At 46.4% G+C, this 26,324-nt stretch overlaps 1 protein-coding gene across 1 annotated transcript in view; it reads left to right on the plus strand.

Moving 5' to 3' along the window:
* Positions 1-26,324, plus strand: part of obscnb (obscurin, cytoskeletal calmodulin and titin-interacting RhoGEF b) — a gene marked incomplete at both ends in the record, with an annotated part of 66,832 nt that overhangs the window by 10,346 nt on the left and 30,162 nt on the right. Inside the window, 30 exons of the mRNA XM_084458238.1 lie at positions 133-408; positions 1,910-2,185; positions 2,297-2,572; positions 2,698-2,964; positions 3,114-3,383; positions 3,646-3,912; positions 4,472-4,738; positions 4,859-4,971; positions 5,095-5,248; positions 5,402-5,563; positions 5,701-5,805; positions 7,357-7,623; positions 7,931-8,200; positions 8,348-8,617; positions 8,896-9,162; positions 9,395-9,661; positions 9,825-10,094; positions 10,674-10,943; positions 11,134-11,400; positions 13,834-14,100; positions 14,208-14,474; positions 15,200-15,466; positions 16,355-16,621; positions 17,346-17,612; positions 18,297-18,563; positions 19,295-19,561; positions 20,243-20,509; positions 21,200-21,466; positions 22,133-22,399; positions 23,099-23,365. Coding sequence (XP_084314364.1) covers positions 133-408; positions 1,910-2,185; positions 2,297-2,572; positions 2,698-2,964; positions 3,114-3,383; positions 3,646-3,912; positions 4,472-4,738; positions 4,859-4,971; positions 5,095-5,248; positions 5,402-5,563; positions 5,701-5,805; positions 7,357-7,623; positions 7,931-8,200; positions 8,348-8,617; positions 8,896-9,162; positions 9,395-9,661; positions 9,825-10,094; positions 10,674-10,943; positions 11,134-11,400; positions 13,834-14,100; positions 14,208-14,474; positions 15,200-15,466; positions 16,355-16,621; positions 17,346-17,612; positions 18,297-18,563; positions 19,295-19,561; positions 20,243-20,509; positions 21,200-21,466; positions 22,133-22,399; positions 23,099-23,365 — 7,518 coding nt within the window. The remainder of the gene's footprint in view (positions 1-132; positions 409-1,909; positions 2,186-2,296; positions 2,573-2,697; positions 2,965-3,113; positions 3,384-3,645; positions 3,913-4,471; positions 4,739-4,858; positions 4,972-5,094; positions 5,249-5,401; positions 5,564-5,700; positions 5,806-7,356; positions 7,624-7,930; positions 8,201-8,347; positions 8,618-8,895; positions 9,163-9,394; positions 9,662-9,824; positions 10,095-10,673; positions 10,944-11,133; positions 11,401-13,833; positions 14,101-14,207; positions 14,475-15,199; positions 15,467-16,354; positions 16,622-17,345; positions 17,613-18,296; positions 18,564-19,294; positions 19,562-20,242; positions 20,510-21,199; positions 21,467-22,132; positions 22,400-23,098; positions 23,366-26,324) is intronic.

The following is a 26,324-nucleotide window of genomic DNA, read 5'->3' on the forward strand; positions in this document are numbered from 1 at the left end:
TGACTCATTATTATTTTAGTGCTCTGCTGCTCGTTATAAGTGGTTTCAGATCCATTCTGATAATGTCTCTGGCTTTAAGCTGTCATTGGTCATTCTAATGCTACCACGGCGATTCCTTCCTCCTTCATTCAGAACCCCAGTCCGCCTTCTCCAACAAGGAGTCTGTCCAGAAGGAGGTGAAAGCTACTTTCTCCCAGAAAGTTACCCTGAGCTGTGAGGTGTCTGATACCAACACCGAGGTGAAATGGTACAAGGATGGCAAGATTCTGACCTCCAGTAAGACCGTCCACATGGAGACAAAGGGCAAGAGTCGTCAACTGGTGATAGAGAAGGTGGAGAAGAAGGACGCTGGAGAGTACAGCTGTGAGGCCGGAGCAGAGAAGCTGCTCTTTAAGTTGCAGGTGGCAGGTATGGAGTTTGATACCTATAATGTTATGTACAGTAATGGGTTATATGAGGGTGATGAGCCCGCCTACAGGTGGAAGATTGACCATCTGCAGTCCTGGTGCGGCCAAAACAACCTGGAGCTCAACGCTCTGAGACAGTGGAGATAGTAGTAGACTTCAGGAAGAACCCAGCCCCCATCACTCTGAATGACTCCCCAGTTGACTCTGTGGACTCCTTCCGCTTCCTGGGCACCGTCATCTCCTGGTACCTCAAGTGAGAGCTGTACATCAGCTCCCTCACCAAGAAGGCACAGCAGAGGATGTACTTCCTGAGGCAGCTGAAGAAATTCAACCTGCCAAAGACAATGATGGTACTCTTCTACACCTCCATCACCGAGTCCATCCTCACCTCCTCCATCATCACCTGGCATTCTGCTGCTACAGCCAAAGACAAGGCCAGACTGAAGCGCATCATCCGCTCTGCTGAGAGGGTGATTGGCTGCAAACTGCCCTCCCTCCAGGACCTGCATGACTCCATGGCCCTGAATTGGGCTACAAAGATTGTGGCTGACCCCTCCCACCCCGGTCACAATCTCTTTGAACCACTCCCCTCCGGCAGGAGGCTGCGGTCCATCAGGTCCAAGACCTCACACCACAAAAGTAGCTTCTTCCCGACTGCCACCAACTTTATCCATAAGGCCCGTGTCCTCCTCTGACTTCATCCCTTTTGCACTACTGGCACATGACTGCTGACTGCACTGTATATAGGCTTGCACCGCACACACATGCGTATCACAACAGCACACACATTGTATATATAAAAACATTGCACTCACATTACTACTCTGTACACATACAGTACTGTATACACACACCACACACCATTTTGTATCTTGTATTTAGTATTTAGCACTGTACATTTGCACTGTCCTGTCTTTGCACTGTCCCGTCTTGTCCTGGCACTCTGTCGTCTACCCATCAGTGTTATGCACCAACTGACCTGAATTCCTAGTATGTGTAAAAACTACCTGGCAATAAACTGATTCTGATTCAGTACTTTGGCTAGGTCTGTTTACCCATAATGTCTGATTTAAGTTATCTAATGCTAATGCCTTACTAATGCCTTAGTCTCTGAGACATATTCTTGACTTTAAAAAGAGTAAGCACATCACAGTTTGTTAACGGTATGATTAAAGGATAGGTTGTTCTAGCTATTTACTGTATTGTTGAAAGGTCATGCCCTCTATATAGTATCTGATTTTTGTTGTTGTCAAACTTTGTCTAAATTCTTTGTTTCTCTGTTTGTTGCTCTTTCTGTGATTGTCTCTCCTTGTAATCCCTCAATTAGATTTTTATCATTCAATGTCTCAAATCAGATCTTTTTGGTTACATGACTCATTATTATTTTATTGCTCTGCTGCTCGTTATAAGTGGTTTCAGATCCATTCTGATCATGTCTCTGGCTTTAAGCTGTCATTGGTCATTCTAATGCTACCACGGTCATTCCTTCCTCCTTCATTCAGAACCCCAGTCCGCCTTCTCCAACAAGGAGTCTGTCCAGAAGGAGGTGAAAGCTACTCTCTCCCAGAAAGCTACCCTGAGCTGTGAGGTGTCTGATACCAACACAGAGGTGAAATGGTACAAGGATGGCAAGATTCTGACCTCCAGTAAGACCGTCCACATGGAGACAAAGGGCAAGAGTCGTCAACTGGTGATAGAGAAGGTGGAGAAGAAGGACGCTGGAGAGTACAGCTGTGAGGCCGGAGCAGAGAAGCTGCTCTTTAAGTTGCAGGTGGCAGGTACGTAGGTTATCATTGTCATTTGTTAACTGCTGAATTTGTTTGAAATGTTTTCTCTGTGTTCAAACTGTGTTAATACAATAGTGGTTGTCCTCTCTTTATTCTGTCCAGAGTCACCTGCCAAGTTCCAGAGGAAGTCAGACATGAAGGATACACACATAGTTAACGCAAGTGAGAAAGTTGTTTTGACCACTGAGCTGACCTCTGCGAGTGCGAGCGTCAAGTGGTTCAGGGATGGGGTGGAGCTGAAGGAGGGATCCAAGTATGAGATAAGGAAAGAGGGTCTGTCTCGGACCCTAATTGTGAAGTCCACTGAAGTCAAAGATAGTGGAACATACTCTTGTCACACAGCTGACGACAAGCAGGAGTTCAAAGTTCAAGTCAACGGTTTGTTATCCTTATACTTCCAATCGATGTATCCATATTCAATTTGATGACCTCTACTTTCATCGCTGGGTCTAGTGAAAACAAAAACACTGACCAATAACTGACCGTGGTTCCTCTCCACCCAGATCCTCCTCTGAAGTTTGTAGTCCAACTGGAGTCCGTTGCCATGGAGCTGGGCGGTACCGTGAGGCTGGCGTGCGAGCTGAACCGAGCCTCCGGGGACGTGCTCTGGCGTCACGAGAGACGCGAGGTCAAACCCGGCGGCAGGTTCTGTGTCAGCGCCGACGGCGCTAAGCGGGTCCTGACTGTGACTGGCGTGGCCAAAGAGGACGAGGGCGAGTACAGCTGCGAATGCAAAGATGACAAGACCTCTGCCAAGGTCTCCACTAAAGGTAGACATTTGCAATACATTGGAATGGATTATAAAGAATATTGAAGTGAAAGACTTTTTCAAAAACAGTTGTAGCCACTTCATATGAACCCATTCTAGTTTTTTTTCTAGTATCTAAATGATTAAACACATTGAATTCTGTCTTATCAGCACCTCGACTGGTGAGAGTGACTTCCAAGCTGAGCAATGTGGTTGCCTCGGAGGGCAAGGATGCCCTTTTCAAGTGCAGCGTCACCCCAGCCGACGTCAAGGTGACGTGGTTCCGGAACGACGTGCCCCTCGTGGCCGGGCCCAAGTATAAGATTGAGCACGGAGGCACCAGCCACTCCCTGACCATCGCCTCGGTCACCCAGGAGGACGCGGGGGAGATCGGCATGGATGCAGAGGGCAAGGGATGCAAGGCAACTCTCAAAGTGCAGCGTAAGGACCGACATACTTCCAATATAACCAGATATGACAGTCACGCATTAACCCTTGACCCACAGTTTACACTGACTCAGAATGACAAATTATTATTTCCACAGTTGCAATTTGTTTATTTAACCATATCCAGCAGAATGACTCGACAAAGGAAATAAAGTACCAATGACATTACATTAAGTTTCAGCCTTTCTAATCCAGATATCCCATATACAGTATGCTGTGTGTTACGATATCTGGTTCGTCTCTATTCCTTCTACAGAGATCCCGGTGATGTTCAAGAAGAAGCTGGAGGACCTGACGGTGGAGGAGCAGTCGGAGGTGAGGCTGGTGGTGGAGCTCAGCAGGCCATCGGCGGATGTCAAGTGGATGAAGAACAGCGTGGTGCTGCAGTCGGGAGGGGGCATGGAGATCAGGGCGGAGGGGGTCAAGCAGACCCTGGTCTTTAAGAGCGTGGCCTGCGCTGACCGTGGCTCCTACTGCTGCGAGACCCTGGATGACAAGACCCAGGCCAAGCTCACGGTGGAGAGTAAGAATGGCTTACATCTGATAGAGCTACAGTTTATACTCTTTATACACTTTTTATTTATGCACGTTTATACACTTTTTGGGAACTTATTTGTACACTTAGGCGTTCCCATACATTGACTATGTCACATGTTTTGTCATGTGACCCCTTAGAGTAGGTAGCCTATTATTTAAGGCGTGTCTCTGCTGGTGTTTTTTGTCTAAAGCAGGGCTCATAGCCCGAAACGTCACCTCGGTGTCAATTAAAAATCCTGGGAGCATATTTCCGGTGTGCAGACTCTACTTTTCCTGATGAGTTTGTTTTTCTGTCTAGCACCCAGTTTTAAACATTTTGGATGTGCGTGGATTTGTCCATTTACTACAGTTCATACTCTCTTCACAGACATATTATTTCTGTTGGACACAGGTGCTCTCTAGTCTTTCCAAAGTGTGATAGTCGAACACCCTGCTATCACTAAGACCGTCCATTTCTGTAATGTGGAAATATGAGTAAGATTCCACTTTCTCAACACAAGTTTCAACACATCCGATCCCCTCCTGCTGTTGCGTCCTCTCTACAGTGAAGAAGATCCAGGTGGTGAAGGGCTTGTCGGAGGTGAAGGCCCAGGAGAAGGAGACGGTGACCTTTGAGGTGGAGCTGAGCCAGGCGGACGTGGAGGGCTCCTGGACCAGGGATGGGGTCAAGCTGAAGGCCGGGCCCAGCTGCCGCATCACCGCCCTGGGGAAGAAGCACGCCCTCACGCTGTCCCAACTCAAGATGGAGGACGCAGGCACCATCGCCTTCAAAGCGGAGGGGGTCAATACCTCTGCAAAGCTCATTGTAACAGGTAGATATCTCCCATTTTGAAACAAAATCCTGTTAAAACGAAAACAAAAAATGTGTCTTTGTATTTTAGATACCAGCTTTTCTTTTGGTTTAGGGTTTTACAGTGTTGTGCTTCTTATAGAACCTCCTGCTATGATCTCTAAGCCCATGGGTGATATCAAAGCCCCAGAGAAAGAGAAGGTCACCTTTGAGTGTGAGGTATCTAAAACCAGCGCTGATGTGAAGTGGTTCAAGGTGAGAAACTCAGACTGATTTCAATGGCGAAGCGCTTCGATGAATATTCAGCCACGTCGAATATATAAAGGTCTTTGTAATTTGTCTTTTGTAAGTGCTCACAAAAAGAATATCATTTCCCAGGATGACACTGAACTGAAGCCAGGGAAGAACATTGGCATCCACGCCCAGGGTCGCAAGCGCAGCCTGCTCATCCACAAGTGCTCCTACGAGGATCAGGGCACCTACGTCTGTCGCACCGCAGATGACAATGCCTCCTCCAAGCTCACCGTTCACGGTACCACTCACCTACTAGGATTTACACAAATGTTATATTTACCATGGAGTCAAATAATTTTTCTATAGCATTGTATATTAGACATTTAGAAGAACATTAGAGAATTGTGAAGAAGGCTCTCTGAATGTCATGGGTCTTATTTCTCCATCACAGCCAGAGACATAAAGATTGTGAAGAAGTTGGAGGACGTGGAGGTGACAGAGAAGGAGAGTGCTGCGTTTGTCTGCGAGATCTCTCATGACGAGGTGGACTGCCAGTGGTTCAAAGGCAACACCAAACTCAAGGCCGGCGACAACGTCAAGCTGAGACAAGAGGGTGAGGTCACGTGTATTTCTACTTACAGGCTTATGTTTAGTTTGGCCCTGGGTACTTAACAGTTCATCCTGGACACTTCACACCCCAATGCTGTAACGATCTGTGCTCTCAACTGTTGTGTCCTCTGTCAATCCAAGGTAAAACCTATGTGCTGCTGTTTAAATCGGTGACTGCAGAGGATGCATCAGAGATTAAATTCACCGCTGAGAAAACCTCTTCAACGGCCAAACTGAAAGTCAAAGGTAAAGACGTCGGACATTTTCCAGCTTGCTATCTCCTGCATACAGTACCTTATGGCTATACAGTACAGTGCATGATGCAATTCGGATCTAGTGTATTGTACAGGCATGCACATCATACTACACATACAGTAACAATTTGGATAAATGTACTTCTTGCAAGTTGCTTTGTATAAAAGCGTCTGCTAGATGGCTAAAATGTATAATGTAAATGATAAAAGTTAAGGCATGCAACAGAATACAGTACACATTTCAGTCCTGTCAGAGCAGTGTTAAAGAACAATTCATCTAGTCAATTGCAGGCCTCAGTTGTAGGTTTTCCTGGCTTCCTTGTTGGAATGTTCCATTTCCCTGATCTTGGTGGAGTTCCTGTTGACAAAGGAGAGCCCTGTTTTTTACCAAGCCAAGAGAATACTCTTGGTGGACAGTTAGTTAATAACCTAAGACCTTGTAGTAGGTTATTAAAGAGTTAGGCAATTCAATCTGCACTTAAATCTGCTGTTAAATCTTTCTTGCCGCCTGAACAAAATGGAGGCCCAAGAGTAGAACTGGCTCCATCATTTTCTCCTGAAGTCAGCGAGTAGCTCTTTGGTGTTCTTGGAATGGAGGTGAAGGAAGAGTTCCTCGAACCAGCTGTTACAAGCTCCCGATTGATGCTCTCATCTTCAGCCCCGCAGTAGCTAGGGCCTCTTGTTGCTGGAGACAAGTCTCTCTGTCTCTTTGGGGGAGGCCAGTGGGAGTGATTTGACCGCCTGAATCCTGTTGAAGATGAAATCCGTGAAGTGCCAGATGAGACTGCGGTTCACCGTATGATCGCGCTGCTTCCAACAGGGGCCTTATGGTTGTGCAAGTGTGTGGAGGCAGTAAGAGCTAACCCCCCCCCCCACACACACACACCAATGGACTCATTCATCAGAGTTGTGAGACAAGATGATTCCACTCTGAGCTCAGTTGCGTTTCGGTGCTCTTCCATACTGTTGGAGCTGTTGTGTCCGATGATAATGATGCTGTTGTTTAAGAGTTGACAGATCCCAGGCTTACTTTGGCTTTTCAGTGTTGAATATTTAACAGTCTATGAATCTCCTTTGGGTAGCTGTTGGATAGTAGAGGCACTACTCTTCTGTTTGTTATTGGGCATCAGTGCAGGTTAATACAGTAGTTACATGAATATATCCGGTCAGTGCAGAGAAAACACTTCAATGCATCCAGCCTAATCTCCGCTTTAGTTGCCTTGTGCACATGTGGGAAGGTGCAGTCCGGTAGTGTGTTCAGAGTGGTTTCTGCACACTACTGTTGACCTTGTTCTTACCCTCTTCACTCTTCTGAACCTTGCCTGCTATGACTCTAAAACACTAACTGAAAAGAGATGGTAAGGGTCAGTCCACCAGTTTGCTACAGTAGAGTGAAAAGGGTAACCGCCTTTGGCCCCGCCTTCTCTTCATCATGACTGATTGTATTCGCTCGTTGCCTCGGCGCCGATACTCTCTGATGCTCTGCAGCGGCGTCCTGACCGCCGCCTCCATTGATAAGGTGCCACTGCTGTTGTTACCGTAGAGCTGCCCGTCAAGTTTGTGAAGAAGCTCAGGGATAAGATAGCCATGTACAAGCACCGCGGGCACCTGGAGTGCCATGTGTCTCGCGCCAACGCCGTGGTCAAGTGGTACAAGGGCAAGAAGGAGATCAAGCCCAGCAAGAAGCACGAGATCTCCAGCGACGGCGTGTACCGCAAGGTGGTCATCAACGACGTGTGCTCGGACGACGAGGACACCTACACCTGTGACGCTGGGGATGAGAAGACCTCATGTAAACTGCTGGTGGAAGGTAACAAGATGGCGGCAAAACAAGGGACTTTAGGATCTATCAGGTGTACTCTCGTGTATGTATTTGTATGGCTACATGTACTGTATATGGGATATACATGGCCATCTAAATACATACTGTATGCAAACTATCCTAGTCTTTCTTTTGGTTATTTCATTCTAAATTCATACATATATTTAAATACCTAAAACCAATTGTAATATCACTGACTATAGCTTTAGAAGCTATAGGTGGAGAAGAACTGAGCGTGAGACATGAAGCGTGAGCGCTCTGACACCATGTCCCGTGTGTCCTTGCCCCCCCCCAGAGCAGACCATCGCCATCGTCCGGGAGCTGAGCTCCGTGGACGTGACGGAGCCCTTCGCCGCCGTCTTCGAGGTGGAGATCAGCGTGGACTCGGTCAAGCCCCCCAAGTGGACGCTGGGCGGCGTGGCCGTGCAGGAGGGCGCCGACGTGGAGATGGAGAAGGAGGGAAACATGCACCGGCTCACCTTCAAGAAGACCGCGGCCTCCATGACGGGACCTGTACAGTTCGTCGCTGGCAAGAGCAAGTCGTTGGCCCAGCTCACTGTCAAAGGTCGGAGACGTCGTCAACCAGCAGAGCGGCGTCTAACGCTAGAGTATCGAATGGCTAGCTTCTTAGCAGCGAACCGCATCACATTTTGAGTTGAATATAACAAGAGTATTTACATAATAACCGTTCGCTGTTATCCTTTCTCCACAGAGCGCCTCTTAGAGGTGGCCGAGCCCCTCAAGGACGTGAAGGCCAAGGAGAAGGCCTCGGCCACGCTGAGCTGCAAGTTCTCCGCCCTGCCCAAGGAGGAGGTGAGCTGGTTCAAAGGTCAGACGGTCCTGACGGCGTCAGACAAGTACAGCCTGAAGCTGGACGCTGCGCGGGCCCAGCTGACCATCCAGAAACTGACCGGGGAGGACTCAGGGGAGTACCGCTGCCAGTCTGGACCGGCGGAGACCAAAGCTACCCTCACCGTCGAAGGTACAGGGTGTTACAGTGTGTTACTGATGCTGGGTGTGTCTTTATGTCAGAATGTTTACTTCAGTGTTACTTACAGAAATGTATAAATGATAGAAAATTCATCAAATGCATCCACATGCGTGCCGCTTTCAGTGAACACTAGCGGTTTATTTACCAGTAAGAATTATCTCCAAATGTATTCAGGACCAGTCCAAGTCATTTCTCATTCCACCAGCAGATGGCATTGTTTTGCTCCATTCAGAGTAGGTTAGCAGATTTAATTCTGTGGTTTACTGCAGTGCGTGAGGTGAAGATCACCAAGCACCTGGCAGACACAGAGGTGGATGAGGACAGCGACGCGGCGTTCACCTGCGAGATCAACTACGCCGATGAAGAGGTGCAGTGGCTGCTGAATGACAAGGCCCTCTTCAGTAATGAGGTCAACGCCATCACACACGTGGGGAAAGTCCACACGCTCACACTCAAGAACCTGGCCCCCCAGGACGGAGGCACCATCACCTTCAAAGTCCGCGAGGTCAAAGAGGTGGTGACCCTGAAGGTCAAAGGTAAGGACCCAGATCATGAGCTAGTTAAATCAATATGATGTTGAGGTGAAGCATAAATACAACAAATACCGCGTGTGATCGCAGGTTGATCGATCGGCCGGCCCATCCCTGATGTTTGTGTGTGTATGTGTGTGTGTCTACTCATGCATACGGTATGTGTGTGTGTGTCATTGTGTGTATATTATTACCTGGCCCTGAGGTTCAACCTTGTTTTCCATTGTTTCTCCTCCAGAGAAGCGTGCCGTGTTCCTCAAGTCTCTGGATGATGTGGTCGGAGAGGAGAAAGGCATGATCACTCTGGCCTGTGAGGCCTCTAAGCCCAGGGTCTCCCCCACCTGGAGGAAAGATGGTACAGTCCTGGCGGCCGGCCCTAAGTATGAGCTGCTGCACACAGGCAAGTCCCTGGGGCTGATCATCAAGGATGTTACCAGGGACGACGCAGGGGACTACAGCTGCGACCTGGGAACAGAGGTCTCCAAGTCACAGGTCACAGTGAGAGGTGCGTTTCCTAGGTCAAAACAACATGTTGCATGATGTGAACCAACTGACCTGCACATTATGCTCAGAAAATGTGTGGTCATTGTTCCATACGTAGTATAGCGTAATGTAGCGTTCGCCATTTGGCTTGTATGAATGTCAAAGCGACACGGCTTGTTCCTCAGATCTCAGTGTAGGTATCACCAAGAGGTTGAAGTCAGCAGAGGTGAACGAGGGAGAGACATGCAGCTTCGAGTGCATCCTCTCGCGGGAGACCACGGACGAGTGCTCCTGGATGGTCAATGGCAAGGCTGTCACCGAAGGAGGACGTTTCCAAGTGTCCAGTAAAGGACGCAAGTATATTCTGACCATCAAGGATGTGACCACAGAAGATGCAGGAGAGGTGGTCTTCAACCTCAAGGATCTGAACTCCAAGACCACTTTAGCGGTTGAAGGTTAGGACTTCTACTATTGACCTAAATGGTTTTCACAGAATTTTTGTAGTACTAATGTTAAAAAATAAAATAAAAGAAGAAAAAAACATGTTAATGCTCTAAAGCCAGGAGTAACATGGTGGTTGGTCACACTTTCTAGTTTTTATATGCTATTTGCACAAGAGGGCATTGAAGAAACACAATGAAAGTATTACAGAAAATAGTATGTTCTATAGTTTTGGAGAAGTAGGCATGTTAAATTTATCATCCTATTTTCAACTGGTTGACAATATTCTCCTCTTAGTGAGTCGTTCTCCTCGTAGCGACCCATGGATAACTTGTGAGTTTGCGCCACTGGCCGACCGGCAAGACAATGCAAATATTTAACTTCAGGTTCACTTAAATTAGAGTGCCTTTTAAGGACTATTAAGCTATTTCTGATTATATTCACATTTGTGCACATTTGTTGTGTTGTTGCCTAAAGACAACTGGCAAGTGTCCCATTCGACCACCATGTTATTCCTTTAATACACAGTATCTTTGCAACTGAATATCCACCTTTAAAGGAAAACAAAGGAAATAGCGTTGTCATGATTGCAGGCAAGGCCACGTCTCTGTGCCGGGAGCTGCAGAACGTCAGCGCCGTGGTGGGAGACGACGCGGTGTTCAGCTGTGAGGTCACGCAGGCCAAAGCCTCGGTCAGGTGGGCCAAGGACGGCAAGGCCATCAAGAAGAGCCAGAGGTATGACCTCAGCCAAGAGGACAGGGTCATGACGCTCACCATCCACAGCGTCACCGCGAAGGACTCTGGGGAATACAGCTGTGAGGTCATCGGCGGGGCCACCACCAGGGCCAGGCTGGAGATCAATGGTGAGTCCCGTGGAAGCACAAACGTCCTGTCGTCATCACCTCTGTTTTCACTTTGATTACACAAAAACACTTCATACAGAAGTGTTCCATCATACCTCAGTGCAATTTCCTGGGGACCAATACAGTACACTAGTACGACTGTACTAATACTACTACTCCGATGTCCTTCTCTTTATCCCTGTCCTCTCAGAGCCACTTCACAAGTTCACCAAGGAGCTGACGGACAGCCAGGGGGAGGAGAAGGGCTCCGTCACCCTGCAGTGTGAGACGGCCCGGTCGGCCACCAAGGTGACCTGGTTCAAGGGCTCCGCAGAGCTGAAGACCGGAGGACGCTACGAGATCACCCAGAAGGAGACCGTCTGCAGCCTCACCATCAAACAGCTGGAGGAGACAGACAGCGACGCCTACTCCTGCGACGTGGGAACCGCCAAGAGCACGGCCAAGGTGACGGTGAAAGGTATGGATTTAGCAGACCCGTCTGTCTCTTTCTCTTCTTACACTGCTTATGATTACTGTGCGTTCAACATGCAAACGAATGTTACCTAAAAGTATTGAAAGTAATGTGTAAAGAGAAAACGAATCAATGCTGTGTATTCTGTTGCTGTGTACAGTAAAGTGGACTTGTTTATGGAAGTGTTTCTTCAAAGCTCTTTTCTTGCTTTGAGGGGGATTTACTGTAAGTGAGGATTGCTCTTTTCACCCTTTGAAAGGTCAGCTTTGCACTTTCCTAAACCTTGGTGACCAAACATGTCAGTGGGTTTTGCAAAAATTGTCAAGATTCACATTCATGTGAAGAGACATGTGTTGTGCGTGTGTTGCTGGTTGAATCCTCTAGGGTGCGCTAGATACTGGTCTAGCTGATTCACAGTTGTATCTACTGCATGAATCATGTATAGTGTAAATTCAATTGAATTGTCTCTCTGTCTCTGTCAGCTGTTATTGTACGAAACAGCATTTTCCTCCATGCATGTCTTTTTAAGCAACAATTCTGTTGTATGGATTTTTTGCCTTTTGTTTCTTCTTCTGTCATTTGCTCCTTAGACGCTTCTCTCAAGTTTTTGCCTTTATTTAAAAAAATATATATTTTGTTCTTCACGCCATCACTGGTGGTGGACGAACACTACGCTCAGGACAGTGGGTGCTCGTCTGCACCTTCCATGGTCAGCCAGTGCTGATTGTGGAGACACCCCTGGATGTTGAGTGTGTTGAGAGGGACACTTCAACCAGGGCAGGTGTCTCCTACAGTATAGGTGGAGTAGGCAAATGCCTAGGGCCTCCAGCCTCGAAAAACGTTTTTGTTTAAAGCCATTAAAAGTGTTCTCATTGGTCACAGTACGTGGCAGTGATCATAAAACCCAGATTTCCGGGAGGTCCCCCATCCCCCAGCTTGATCTGATTGGCTGAGGCCCCAACCGAATGTGATCCTCAAGTGCGTCATTGCTGCTGATGATAGCCTAAGTGATGACTCAACGTTACATGACGATGAAATGATGGCGCCTCAGTCTTTATTGCTTGATGGTGGGTAGGGTTTAGTTCAAAAGGGGGGCAGAACATTTTGCCTAGGGCCTCCAAAAGTCTAGAGCCGGCCCTGACTGCAACCTTCAGGTGCCGGGTCAGCCCCTCTGACCTGCCTTCTGTACAGTGGTTCCTACACCAAACCCCCCTACAGGCACGCCCCCTCAATCAGATGGAAGTGTGTGAGGGGGCCGCAGCTCTCTCAGTGTCTGAGAGCTGAGCCCCAGAGACTCAGGAACTATCTCTGTGGTGGCTGGCGAGCACACAGCCTATGCTCACCCGCTGGTCAAACTGGGTCATCCCATGATGGCCCCTCTCACTTGTAGATCTACAGATCTAGAGCTATAGTACATGGAAGTGTGCTATTTGGATTTGGGTCATTGGCTATTTAAGAATACAAAATGTAGTGTGGTCAGTGTAGTGAGTGTGTAAGTGTAATGTGTATGTGAGTGTGTGTACTGTATATAGTGTGTGCGGCGTGATATGTGAGTACAGTGCGTCCTATGTACTGTACAGTACATTTGTCGGTCATCTGCAAGGTGATCTCAACGGTGGTGGAGGCATTGTTTTTCAAATCTACAGAAGAACTCGTCCGGGTCGTTGGCAAGGCGTTGGTCGTCAGTGGACCGGGGGGATTTCAGTTTGTAGTCGGATCCAGCTGTCATGTCTAGTGTCTGCGATGCGCATCGTGAAATCTGCAATCGTGCAGTCACTGTGAGACACGTGGCCGACAGTGTCCGGGGTAACTGATGTAGTCATCATCGACTCCATCTGACTTTAGATGGTCTGTGTTGGTCTCACCCATCTCTGCCTCTGTCATTCTCATCGGTTTTGTATGAGCCCTGGGGGAGAGCAGAATATAGAGATGTTTATTAGATGTCCATCTCATCAGTTTCTGATAGTTAGATTCGCAGTCTGCACTCTGAAAGAGTTTGTTCCCTTAACGGGAATGTCTGTCAGAACTGTTAGAGTTGTGAATACCGTTCACGGGTGCCACAATATAATGCTTTGTTGTGAAGGTGCTGCTGACGGCTCATACAGATGTTATGACTGACTTTATATGTTGCTGATCCTTTGTGTATATGGGAAGTGTTTGATTCTGTGTCGAGGTGTTCAACTGTCTATGATTGCCGTGTTTAGCCAACGTGCTGGTTTGACTAAAGCCTCATCAAACCAAAGTCGTCGGGTCCTTCGATCAACTGTTGGAACAGTGCTTGGCTTCCAAGGACTGTCATAGTTATGAACTATGAAGTTATGGATCACCTTCATCGTCCATCATCCAAACGTCACCTCCGTTTCACTTCTCGTTTCTCTCCTTTCGCAGCAGAAGAAAACATTGATTAAGTTTGTGGCTGTTGTTCATTTTATCCCCCAGCCATACCACCAAGTTTCAAACAGAAGCTAAGGAACCAGGAGGCCAAGGAGGGGGAGAGTGTTACCCTCAGCTGTGAGTTATCCACACCCAGGGCCAAGGTTCAGTGGAAGAAGGGCTCTGAGACTCTCAAAACGGGAGACAAGTATCAGATGAAGCAGAGGGAGACTTCCCTCGAGCTGCAGATCAAAGCTCTGATAGTGGAGGACAGTGGAGAGTACTGCTGTGAGTGCGGGGACCAGAAGACCACAGCTACTATCAAAGTCAATGGTATGGATGCACATTCATAGTCAATTCGCTTTTCCGTCAGAGAATTGGTGTTTTGTGTTAGAGGGAACTTCCACAACTGATTGTCTAATACAACGATGGTTTGTCAGCATTGCCTGTGACGTTCAAGCAAAAGCTGGAGAGCCAGGAGGCTGAGGAGGGGGCCAGTGTCACCCTGCACTGTGAGCTCTCTAAACCTGGGGTTCCCGTGGAGTGGAGGAAGGGAACACTGGTACTGGAGTCTGGAGAAAAGTACCAGATGAAGCAGAAAGCCTCTGTGAATGAACTCCTGATCAGCAACGTAGTTCCAGAGGACAGTGGAGACTACAGCTGTGTGTGTGGAGACCAGAAGACCACCGCCAGCATCAAGATCAAGGGTAGGAGAGAAATAACATTTCTGTGGACCAGTTGTGGTTTAGACATTATTGATGTTGCCTAGATTAGTTGATTTTTTAAAGTTTTTCAATTGACTGCAAGTGGTGGTTTAGCTTTACTTCGGGAGACATCTGGATTCACGAGAAAATAATCCATCTTGTCAGGCTTCAAGTTATGCCCTTCTGGCCGAAAAACAGTGGTTTGGACCAATCAGCACATTATGAGGAACTACTGGCAGTTTGGGTTCGTGATAGACGGCCATTTGCCTGAGATGGCTCATCCAATCACCTGCCAAGTATTTTTTGGAAGTGCTTGCCTTTTCCAAACAGTTTCCAAGGACGACTTCGCAGATTGTTCTGTGTAACAAACCGTCTGGCGCGTCAGGTTAGGTTTAGCTTAGAATGTACTTACTGTATACTGTAGGAGCCATGTGTCGGAGAGTAGGCCTACTGTTTAGAATTTGTGTGCCCTTTGTTTTGGCTTAAAGTTTGACTATTGCGTCTTTGTGGTGTTGTCTGTAGTAATGTACAGTATATCTTGTTATTGATATATGTATGTATGTATGTATGTATGTATGTATGTATGTATGTATGTATGTATGTATGTATGCATGTATGTATGTATGTATGTATTTATGTATGTATATGTTTGTATGTGTGTGTCCTCTCTGTCTCTGTTTGGACTTGGTATATCTGTGTTATGAACTTGGTTGAATTTGAACCCTCAGCCCAACCTGTGACATTCAAGCAAAAGCTGGAGAGCCAGGAGGCTGAGGAGGGGGCCAGTGTCATCCTGCACTGTGAGCTCTCTAAACCTGGGGTTCCTGTGGAGTGGAGGAAGGGAACACTGGTACTGAAGTCTGGAGAAAAGTACCAGATGAAGCAGAAAGCCTCTGTGAATGAACTCCTGATCAGCAACGTAGTTCCAGAGGACAGTGGAGACTACAGCTGTGTGTGTGGAGACCAGAAGACCTCAGCCAGCATCAAGATCAAGGGTAGGAGAGAAATACCAACGCGACCAATGTGGACCAGTTGTGTGTTATGCTGTGTTCACACCGGGTGCAAATTTTTCCTGCGGCGCAGCGAGTTTACATAGAAAGTCAATACAATCCACGCAAACTGGGCGGCGGGCGGCGCGAATCGCAGAACTTGGCGGAGCGGCAGCCAGGATTCGCCATGCATCGGCCAGGATTTGCCGCGCGCCGACATTCGCAAAAGTTCAATTTTTTGAACTTTCTGCGGCGGATTCGCGCGGCGACCCATTGATCCCGCGGCGAGATTGGACGAACTGGGCGGCACAAATTTTCTCACCGCGCCCAGTGTGAACACAGCTTTAGACGTTATTGATGTTGCCTAGATTAGTTGACCATTTTTAAAGGTTTTTCAATTGACTGCAAATGGTGGTTTAGCTTTACTTCAGGAGGCATCTGGATTCACAAGACAAGAATCCATCTTGCCAGGCTTCAAGTTATGCCCTTCTGGCCGAAATACAGTACAGTGGTTTGGACCAATCAGCACCTTATGAGGAACTACTGGCAGTTACGGGTTCGTGATAGACGGCCATTTGCCTGAGATGGCTCCTCCAATCACCTGCCAAGTATTTTTTGGAAGTGCGTACTTTTTCCAAACAGTCTCCAAGGACGACTTCCCAGATGGTTCTGCGCGTCATGTTAGGTTTAGCTAAGAATGTAGGAGCCATGTGCTGGAGAGTAGGTCTACAGTTTAGGATTCATGTGCTCTTTGTTTTGTCTGTAGTATATCTAGTTATTGATGTATGTATGTATTATGTATTATGTATGTATATGTTTGTATGTGTGTTCTTTCTGTCTCTGTTGGGACTTGGTATATCTGTGTTATGAACTCAGTTGAATTTGAACCCTCAGCCCAACCTGTGACGTTCAAGCAAAAGCTGGAGAGCCAGGAGGCTGAGGAGGGGGCCAGTGTCACTCTGCACTGTGAGCTCTCTAAACCTGGGGTTCCTGTGGAGTGGAGGAAGGGAACACTGGTACTAAAGTCTGGAGAAAAGTACCAGATGAAGCAGAAAGCCTCTGTGAATGAACTCCTGATCAGCAATGTAGTTCCAGAGGACAGTGGAGACTACAGCTGTGTGTGTGGAGACCAGAAGACCTCAGCCAGCATAAAGATCAAGGGTAGGAGAGAAATACCAATGCGACCAATATGGACCAGTTCTTAGACATTATTGATGTTGCCTAGATTAGGTGGCCTTTTTTCAATTAACTGGAAATGGTGGTTTAGCTTTATCTTGCAAGGCAGCTGGATTCATAAGGCGAAAATCCATCTTGTCAGGCTTTAATGTCCTTCTGCCCGAAACACTGGTTCACTTCAGACCAATCAGCATCCTATGAGGAACGGTGGCAGCTACAGGTTTGAACTAGACGGTGATGAACAGATGGTTCATTCAATCACCTGCCAAGTATTTTTTGGAAGTGACTGCTTTTTCCAAACAGTCTCCAAGGACGACTTCCCAGGTGGTTCTGCGCGTCATGTTAGGTTTAGCTAAGAATGTAGGAGCCATGTGCTGGAGAGTAGGTCTATGGTTTAGGATTCATGTGCTCTTTGTTTTGTCTTGACGTTGTTTGACTATTGTGTGTTTATGGTTTTGTATGTAGTATATCTTGCTATTGATGTATGTATGTATGTATGTATGTATGTATGTATGTATGTATGTATGTATGTATGTATGTATGTATGTATGTATGTATGTATGTATGTATGTATGTATGTATGTATGTATGTATGTATGTATGTATGTATGTATGTATGTATGTATATGTTTGTATGCGTGTGTCCTCTCTGTCTCTGTTGGGACTTGGTATATCTGTGTTATGAACTCAGTTGAATTTGAACCCTCAGCCCAACCTGTGACGTTCAAGCAAAAGCTGGAGAGCCAGGAGGCTGAGGAGGGGGCCAGTGTCACCCTGCACTGCGAGCTCTCTAAACCTGGGGTTCCTGTGGAGTGGAGGGGGGGAACACTGGTACTCAAGTCTGGAGAAAAGTACCAGATGAAGCAGAAAGCCTCTGTGAATGAACTCCTGATCAGCAACGTAGTTCCAGAGGACAGTGGAGACTACAGCTGTGTGTGTGGAGACCAGAAGACCACCGCCAGCATCAAGATCAAGGGTAGGAGAGAAATACCAATGCGACCAATGTGGAGCAGTTGTGTGTTAGACATTATTGATGTTGCCTAGATTAGGTGGCCTTTTTTCAATTGACTGGAAATGGTGGTTTAGCTTTATCTTGCAAGGCCGCTGGATTCACAAGGCGAGAATCCATCTTGTCAGGCTTTAATGCCCTTCTGCCCGAAACACTGGTTCACTTCAGACCAATCAGCATCCTATAAGGAACGGTGGCAGCTACAGGTTTGAACTAGACGGTGATGAACAGATGGTTCATCCAATCACCTGCCAAGTATTTTTTGAAAGTGACTGCTCTTTCCAAACAGTCTCCAAGGACGACTTCCCAGGTGGTTCTGCGCGTCATGTTAGGTTTAGCTAAGAATGTTGGAGCCATGTGCTGGAGAGTAGGTCTATGGTTTAGGATAAGTGTGCTCTTTGTTTTGTCTTGACGTTGTTTGACTATTGTGTGTTTATGGTTTTGTATGTAGTATATCTTGTTATGTATGTATGTATGTATGTATGTATGTATGTATGTATGTATGTATGTATGTATGTATGTATGTATGTATGTATGTATGTATGCATGTATGTATGTATGTATATATATGTTTGTATGTGTGTGTCCTCTCTGTCTCTGTTTGGACTTGGTATATCTGTGTTATGAACTCAGTTGAATTTGAACCCTCAGCCCAACCTGTGACGTTCAAGCAAAAGCTGGAGAGCCAGGAGGCTGAGGAGGGGGCCAGTGTCACCCTGCACTGTGAGCTCTCTAAACCTGGGGTTCCTGTGGAGTGGAGGAAGGGAACACTGGTACTGAAGTCTGGAGAAAAGTACCAGATGAAGCAGAAAGCCTCTGTGAATGAACTCCTGATCAGCAACGTCGTTCCAGAAGACAGCGGGGACTACAGCTGTGTGTGTGGAGACCAGAAGACCACCGCCAGCATAAAGATCAAGGGTAGTAGAGAAATAACGTTTCTAATGTGGACCAGTTGTGGTTTAGACATTATTGATGTTGCCTAGATTAGTTGATCATTTTTTAAAAGTTTTTCAATTGACTGCAAGTGGTGGTTTAGCTTTACTTCAGGAGGCATCTGGATTCACGAGACAAGAATCCATATTGCCAGGCTTCAAGTTATGCCCTTCTGGCCGAAATACAGCACAGTGGTTTGGACCAATCAGCACCTTATGAGGAACTACTGGCAGTAATGCGTTTGTGATAGACGGCCATTTGCCTGAGATGGCTCATCCAATCACCTGCTAAGTATTTTTTGGAAGTGTCTGACTTTTCCAAACAGTTTCCAAGGACGACTTCGCAGATTGTTCTGTGTAACAAACCATCTGGCGGGTCAGGTTAGGTTTAGCTTAGAATGTACTTATTGTATACTGTAGGAGCCATGTGTTGGAGAGTAGGCCTACTGTTTAGGATTTTTGTGCCCTTTGTTTTGGCTTGACGTTTGACTATTGCGTCTTTGTGGTGTTGTCTATAGTACTGTATATCTTGTTATTGAGATATGTATGTATGTATTTATGTATGTATGTATGTATGTATGTATGTATGTATGTATGTATGTATGTATGTATGTATTATGTATTATGTATGTATATGTTTGTATGCGTGTGTCCTCTCTGTCTCTGTTGGGACTTGGTATATCTGTGTTATGAACTCAGTTGAATTTGAACCCTCAGCCCAACCTGTGACGTTCAAACAAAAGCTGGAGAGCCAGGAGGCTGAGGAGGGGGCCAGTGTCACCCTGCACTGTGAGCTCTCTAAACCTGGGGTTCCTGTGGAGTGGAGGAAGGGAACACTGGTACTGAAGTCTGGAGAAAAGTACCAGATGAAGCAGAAAGCCTCTGTGAATGAACTCCTGATCAGCAACGTCGTTCCAGAGGACAGTGGAGACTACAGCTGTGTGTGTGGAGACCAGAAGACCTCAGCCAGCATCAAGATCAAGGGTAGGAGAGAAGTACCAATGCGACCAATGTGGACCAGTTGTGTGTTAGACATTATTGATGTTGCCTTTATTAGGTGGCCTTTTTTCAATTGACTGGAAATGGTGGTTTAGCTTTATCTTGCAAGGCAGCTGGATTCACAAGGCGAGAATCCATCTTGTCAGGCTTTAATGCCCTTCTGCCCGAAACACTGATTCGCTTCAGACCAATCAGCATCCTATAAGGAACGGTGGCAGCTACAGGTTTGTACTAGACGGTGATGAACAGATGGTTCATTCAATCACCTGCCAAGTATTTTTTGGAAGTGACTGCTCTTTCCAAACAGTCTCCAAGGACGACTTCCCAGGTGGTTCTGCGCGTCATGTTAGGTTTAGCTAAGAATGTCGGAGCCATGTGCTGGAGAGTAGGTCTATGGTTTAGGATAAATGTGCTCTTTGTTTTGTCTTGACGTTGTTTGACTATTGTGTGTTTATGGTTTTGTATGTTGTATATCTTGTTATTGATGTACAGTATGAATATATGTATGTATGTATGTATGTATGTATGTATGTATGTATGTATGTATGTATGTATGTATGTATGTATGTATGTATGTATCTATATGTTTGTATGTGTGTGTCCTCTCTGTCTCTGTTGGGACTTGGTATATCTGTGTTATGAACTCAGTTGAATTTGAACCCTCAGCCCAACCTGTGACGTTCAAGCAAAAGCTGGAGAGCCAGGAGGCTGAGGAGGGGGCCAGTGTCACGCTGCACTGTGAGCTCTCTAAACCTGGGGTTCCTGTGGAGTGGAGGAAGGGAACACTGGTACTGAAGTCTGGAGAAAAGTACCAGATGAAGCAGAAAGCCTCTGTGAATGAACTCCTGATCAGCAACGTCGTTCCAGAGGACAGTGGAGACTACAGCTGTGTGTGTGGAGACCAGAAGACCTCAGCCAGCATCAAGATCAAGGGTAGGAGAGAAGTACCAATGCGACCAATGTGGACCAGTTGTGTGTTAGACATTATTGATGTTGCCTTTATTAGGTGGCCTTTTTTCAATTGACTGGAAATGGTGGTTTAGCTTTATCTTGCAAGGCAGCTGGATTCACAAGGCGAGAATCCATCTTGTCAGGCTTTAATGCCCTTCTGCCCGAAACACTGGTTCACTTCAGACCAATCAGCATCCTATAAGGAACGGTGGCTGCTACAGGTTTTTACTAGACGGTGATGAACAGATGGTTCATTCAATCACCTGCCAAGTATTTTTTGGAAGTGACTGCTCTTTCCAAACAGTCTCCAAGGACGACTTCCCAGATGGTTCTGCGCGTCATGTTAGGTTTAGCTAAGAATGTCGGAGCCATGTGCTGGAGAGTAGGTCTATGGTTTAGGATAAATGTGCTCTTTGTTTTGTCTTGACGTTGTTTGACTATTGTGTGTTTATGGTTTTGTATGTAGTATATCTTGTTATTGATGTATGTATGTATGTATGTATGTATGTATGTATGTATGTATGTATGTATGTATGTATGTATGTATGTATGTATGTATGTATGTATGTATGTATGTATGTATGTATGTATATGTTTGTATGTGTGTCCTCTCTGTCTCTGTTGGGACTTGGTATATCTGTGTTATGAACTCAGTTGAATTTGAACCCTCAGCCCAACCTGTGACGTTCAAGCAAAAGCTGGAGAGCCAGGAGGCTGAGGAGGGGGCCAGTGTCACCCTGCACTGTGAGCTCTCTAAACCTGGGGTTCCTGTGGAGTGGAGGAAGGGAACACTGGAACTGAAGTCTGGAGAAAAGTACCAGATGAAGCAGAAAGCCTCTGTGAATGAACTCCTGATCAGCAACGTAGTTCCAGAGGACAGTGGAGACTACAGCTGTGTGTGTGGAGACCAGAAGACCACCGCCAGCATAAAGATCAAGGGTAGGAGAGAAATAACATTTCTAATGTGGACCAGTTGTGGTTTAGACATTATTGATGTTGCCTAGATTAGTTGATCTTTTTTTTTTTAAGTTTTCGATTGACTGCAAGTGGTGGTTTAGCTTTACTTCAGGAGGCATCTGGATTCACGAGACAAGAATCCATCTTGCCAGGCTTCAAGTTATGCCCTTCTGGCCGAAATACAGCACAGTGGTTTGGACCAATCAGCACCTTATAAGGAACTACTGGCAGTTATGGGTTCGTGATAGACGGCCATTTGCCTGAGATGGCTCATCCAATCACCTGCCAAGTATTTTTTGGAAGTGTCTGCCTTTTCCAAACAGTTTCCAAGGACAACTTCGCAGATTGTTCTGTGTAACAAACCATCTGGCGCGTCAGGTTAGGTTTAGCTTAGAATGTTCTTACTGTATACTGTAGGAGCCATGTGTTGGAGAGTAGGCCTACTGTTTAGGATTTTTGTGCCCTTTGTTTTGGCTTGACGTTTGACTATTGCGTCTTTGTGGTGTTGTCTATAGTACTGTATATCTTGTTATTGAGATATGTATGTATGTATGTATGTATGTATATGTTTGTATGCGTGTGTCCTCTCTGTCTCTGTTGGGACTTGGTATATCTGTGTTATGAACTCAGTTGAATTTGAACCCTCAGCCCAACCTGTGACGTTCAAACAAAAGCTGGAGAGCCAGGAGGCTGAGGAGGGGGCCAGTGTCACGCTGCACTGTGAGCTCTCTAAACCTGGGGTTCCTGTGGAGTGGAGGAAGGGAACACTGGTACTGAAGTCTGGAGAAAAGTACCAGATGAAGCAGAAAGCCTCTGTGAATGAACTCCTGTTCAGCAACGTCGTTCCAGAGGACAGTGGAGACTACAGCTGTGTGTGTGGAGACCAGAAGACCTCAGCCAGCATCAAGATCAAGGGTAGGAGAGAAGTACCATTGCGACCAATGTGGACCAGTTGTGTGTTAGACATTATTGATGTTGCCTTTATTAGGTGGCCTTTTTTCAATTGACTGGAAATGGTGGTTTAGCTTTATCTTGCAAGGCAGCTGGATTCACAAGGCGAGAATCCATCTTGTCATGCTTTAATGCCCTTCTGCCCGAAACACTGGTTCACTTCAGACCAATCAGCATCCTATGAGGAACGGTGGCAGCTACAGGTTTCTACTAGAAGGTGATGAACAGATGGTTCATTCAATCACCTGCCAAGTATTTTTTGGAAGTGACTGCTCTTTCCAAACAGTCTCCAAGGACGACTTCCCAGGTGGTTCTGCGCGTCATGTTAGGTTTAGCTAAGAATGTCGGAGCCATGTGCTGGAGAGTAGGTCTATGGTTTAGGATAAATGTGCTCTTTGTTTTGTCTTGACGTTGTTTGACTATTGTGTGTTTATGGTTTTGTATGTTGTATATCTTGTTATTGATGTACAGTATGTATATATGTATGTATGTATGTATGTATGTATGTATGTATGTATGTATGTATGTATGTATGTATGTATGTATGTATGTATGTATCTATATGTTTGTATGTATCTATATGTTTGTATGTGTGTGTCCTCTCTGTCTCTGTTGGGACTTGGTATATCTGTGTTATGAACTCAGTTGAATTTGAACCCTCAGCCCAACCTGTGACGTTCAAGCAAAAGCTGGAGAGCCAGGAGGCTGAGGAGGGGGCCAGTGTCACCCTGCACTGTGAGCTCTCTAAACCTGGGGTTCCTGTGGAGTGGAGGAAGGGAACACTGGTACTGAAGTCTGGAGAAAAGTACCAGATGAAGCAGAAAGCCTCTGTGAATGAACTCCTGATCAGCAACGTCGTTCCAGAAGACAGTGGGGACTACAGCTGTGTGTGTGGAGACCAGAAGACCTCAGCCAGCATCAAGATCAAGGGTAGGAGAGAGTGGTTTCCTATGTGTATTTTATTTGAATTTTGCTGATGAAGTGCAATGATGAAATTGATGATTTGATGTTGAGCTTGCATTTTAGGCTGTAATTTGTCATGACTATCAAGCCCTTTAACATGTTTAATGTGTCTTATGTCTGTGTAAGTGTCTGTGGTTTCAATGCCTTTTGTCCTATGTCTGTGTTTGTCATAGCACTGTAGTTATGACGGCTACGTCACGCGTGTGGGTGTTTTAATGGCCTGAATGGAGAATGACAGATCCATCATACAGCACTTGACATCCAGAGCCACCAGTGACTTTCACTTATTGAGGTGGAACCTCTTCATCTCACAGAGGACTTGTGCTGTCTTGGAGGTCTCATACATGGTTTGGAGCTCCGAGGTGGTGCTCCGAGGTGGTGTTCTTGGTTTTTGGCCTGATTAGACCTTCTTTCTCACTCCTGATTTCCTTTCTGCTTTCATGAGGAGTGGTTACATGGGCCTGGTGTCAATATTTCTGTTCATTGTAGTTTCTGAAACAATATGTTTCTTTAATGGGATGGCGTTTTAACGCCCAGCACACAAACCTGGAGAGCCAGTGTGCTTGCTTTCGTCTGGCACCTCAACCGAGACCAACCTGGTAGGTTTAACTTACCAGGAGCTGGAGTGTTCTCCCAGCATACAGGAGCTGTAGCTCTCAGGGGCTTAGAAACTCGTAAGCCTCTCCACCACGACAAGGTCACAGCACAGGGAGAGGTTGTTACTGTAGTAGCAGTACTTTATTAATCCCTGAAGGGAAATTGTCTGTCACTTCCTGTTGTTGAGTTGCCTTGTAATATGTATGTTGTCCTTTCATCGCAATTGATTGCCGTTTCCTTTTTTTATCCCCAAGAGTTGAGATTGTCATCAGATTGGATCATGTAAACTTGTATCAAGTTTCATGCTTTTCATCTTCATAGTGTTGAATAGTGCTGTGTGTAGATGTCACATGCTCTGCCTCAGAAGTCTCAATTCAAAGTAGGATGTTCTGTTGTAGCGCTGAAGGCTCCAGCCCCTGCAGTCACCCCCAAAGAGCAGCCCAAGAAGCAGGAGGCCAAGAATGGAGGCCAAGGTAGGGAGGAATGTGGAGGAAGAGGAGGAGAAGGAGGAGGAGAGGAGAAATGGCCATCGCTTTACCTTGCTCTCTACACTTTGAACTGTAACTGGTCTCTGGCTTCTGACAATGGCAAAAGCATTCATTCATGCCCTTTTGTTGTCTCACTGTCTGTTCATCCACAAGTTGTTTGTTGCTTGTCATCTGTTGCTCTTGAAGTCAAAACGCTGTTGTGAAGATGCGTTTTAAGGCTCGTTTTCTCTATTTGCCAAGGTCTGTATTTTCTCTGCTCTCAGTCTTTGTTATGGTCTTCCACACTGCTTACTGTTGCTTGCGGGTTCCTGCTGTCTTGATTCATAATGTGTTTTGTACATCAAATCAGATGACGGTCTGATTTGTGTGTAACGTCAGCGGATGCTGATGAAGACCTGCATTCTGAGACAAATCTTTTATCCCAGCTGCAGAGGCTCCAGCTGCTCCAGTAGCTGCCAAAGAGGAACCCCACATGCAGGAGACCAAAAAGGAAAGCCAAGGTAGGAAGGGAGGATGGTGGAGAAGGAGAGATGGCTCCTGCTCCACCTTGTGCTCTGCAGTTTGCTCTGTGACTGGCCCCTGCTTCGCGTTGTCATTGTAAATGACGGTGGTGATAATTATAGCCTTAAGTGTACAGCCAGTTTTTGCTTGTGGCTTGGTTGTGCCACTGTTTGTTCGTGGATACAGGAGTTCAAGTGGCCTAGTTGTTTGTTGCCGGTAACCCATCACTCTAAAAATAAAAGATTAGTTCACCTCAGTGTTGTACGGTGCTTCTTCCCTCTAAAGGTAATCTATGTTTTTTTTGTGCTTTCCGTCCATACATGGTTTTTATAGTCTTGATTTAAAACTCGTTTGGCAGCTCTTTGTGTTGGCAGGCTGTCTACAGCATGACAGATCGATGTCTAGCGTCCGTGGGGGTTATTGAGGTTCTGTATGTGTTATCTCAGCTGTGGAGGCCCCAGCGCCTCCAGTAGCTGCACAGCAGAAGGAGCAGAAGAAGGAAACCAAGGCACCAGTAGAAGGTAGGCCTATGCAGGCCAGTGGACATGCACAGTTTGGCTTTCTGCTTCACCATCTGCACAGTTGTGTTGTTACGTCAATCCCCATGTGGTTGTGCTCTCTACGCCGTGAGTCCTTTTGGACGTCATTCGGTTGAAGGACCATGAGTTTTGTTTGCTTGTTTGTGCCACTGTTCAGTCGTCACTCGTGGTGTTCAGGTGATCTGCTGGTTCCTGCTCTATGTTGCACAGTCTAGATATTCCACTCAGGAGTGGAGAGGAGCTTTTCACACCTCATGTCTGTTGCTGTCTATTCGGTTGGCAGATGCAGGCCTAGGCCTACTAATCGTTGCTGACTGTTGTCTCTCAGCATTCGTCTGTACCGTTTTGAGATGCCTTGCCTTTGTGGTCGTACTTTTCAATGATCTAAATCTGTTTACCGATGAGTTGTTGGTGTTAAAGGTGTTCGTTGATAAAGGGGTTCAAGTGCCCTAGATGTTTGTTGCCGGTAATCCATCACTCTAAAAATAAAAGATTAGTTCACCTCAGTGCCTTTTGCCTCTAAAGGTAATCTATGTTAGTTTTTTTTGCTTTCCATCCATACATGGTCAACCACGTTTCATTTAGCTTACAGATGCTTGTGGTTTTCATAGTCTTGATTTAAAACCTGTTTGGCAGCTCTTTGTGTTGGCAGGCTGTCTACAGCATGACAGATCGATGTCTAGCGTCCGTGGGGGTTGATGAGGTTCTGTATGTGTTGTCTCAGCTGTGGAGGCCCCAGTGCCTCTAGTAGCTGCCCAGCAGAAGGAGCAGAAGAAGGAAACCAAGGCACCAGTAGAAGGT

Source organism: Borostomias antarcticus, assembly GCF_949987555.1.
Source record: "Borostomias antarcticus genome assembly, chromosome: 24".
NCBI lineage: Eukaryota > Metazoa > Chordata > Actinopteri > Stomiiformes > Stomiidae > Borostomias > Borostomias antarcticus.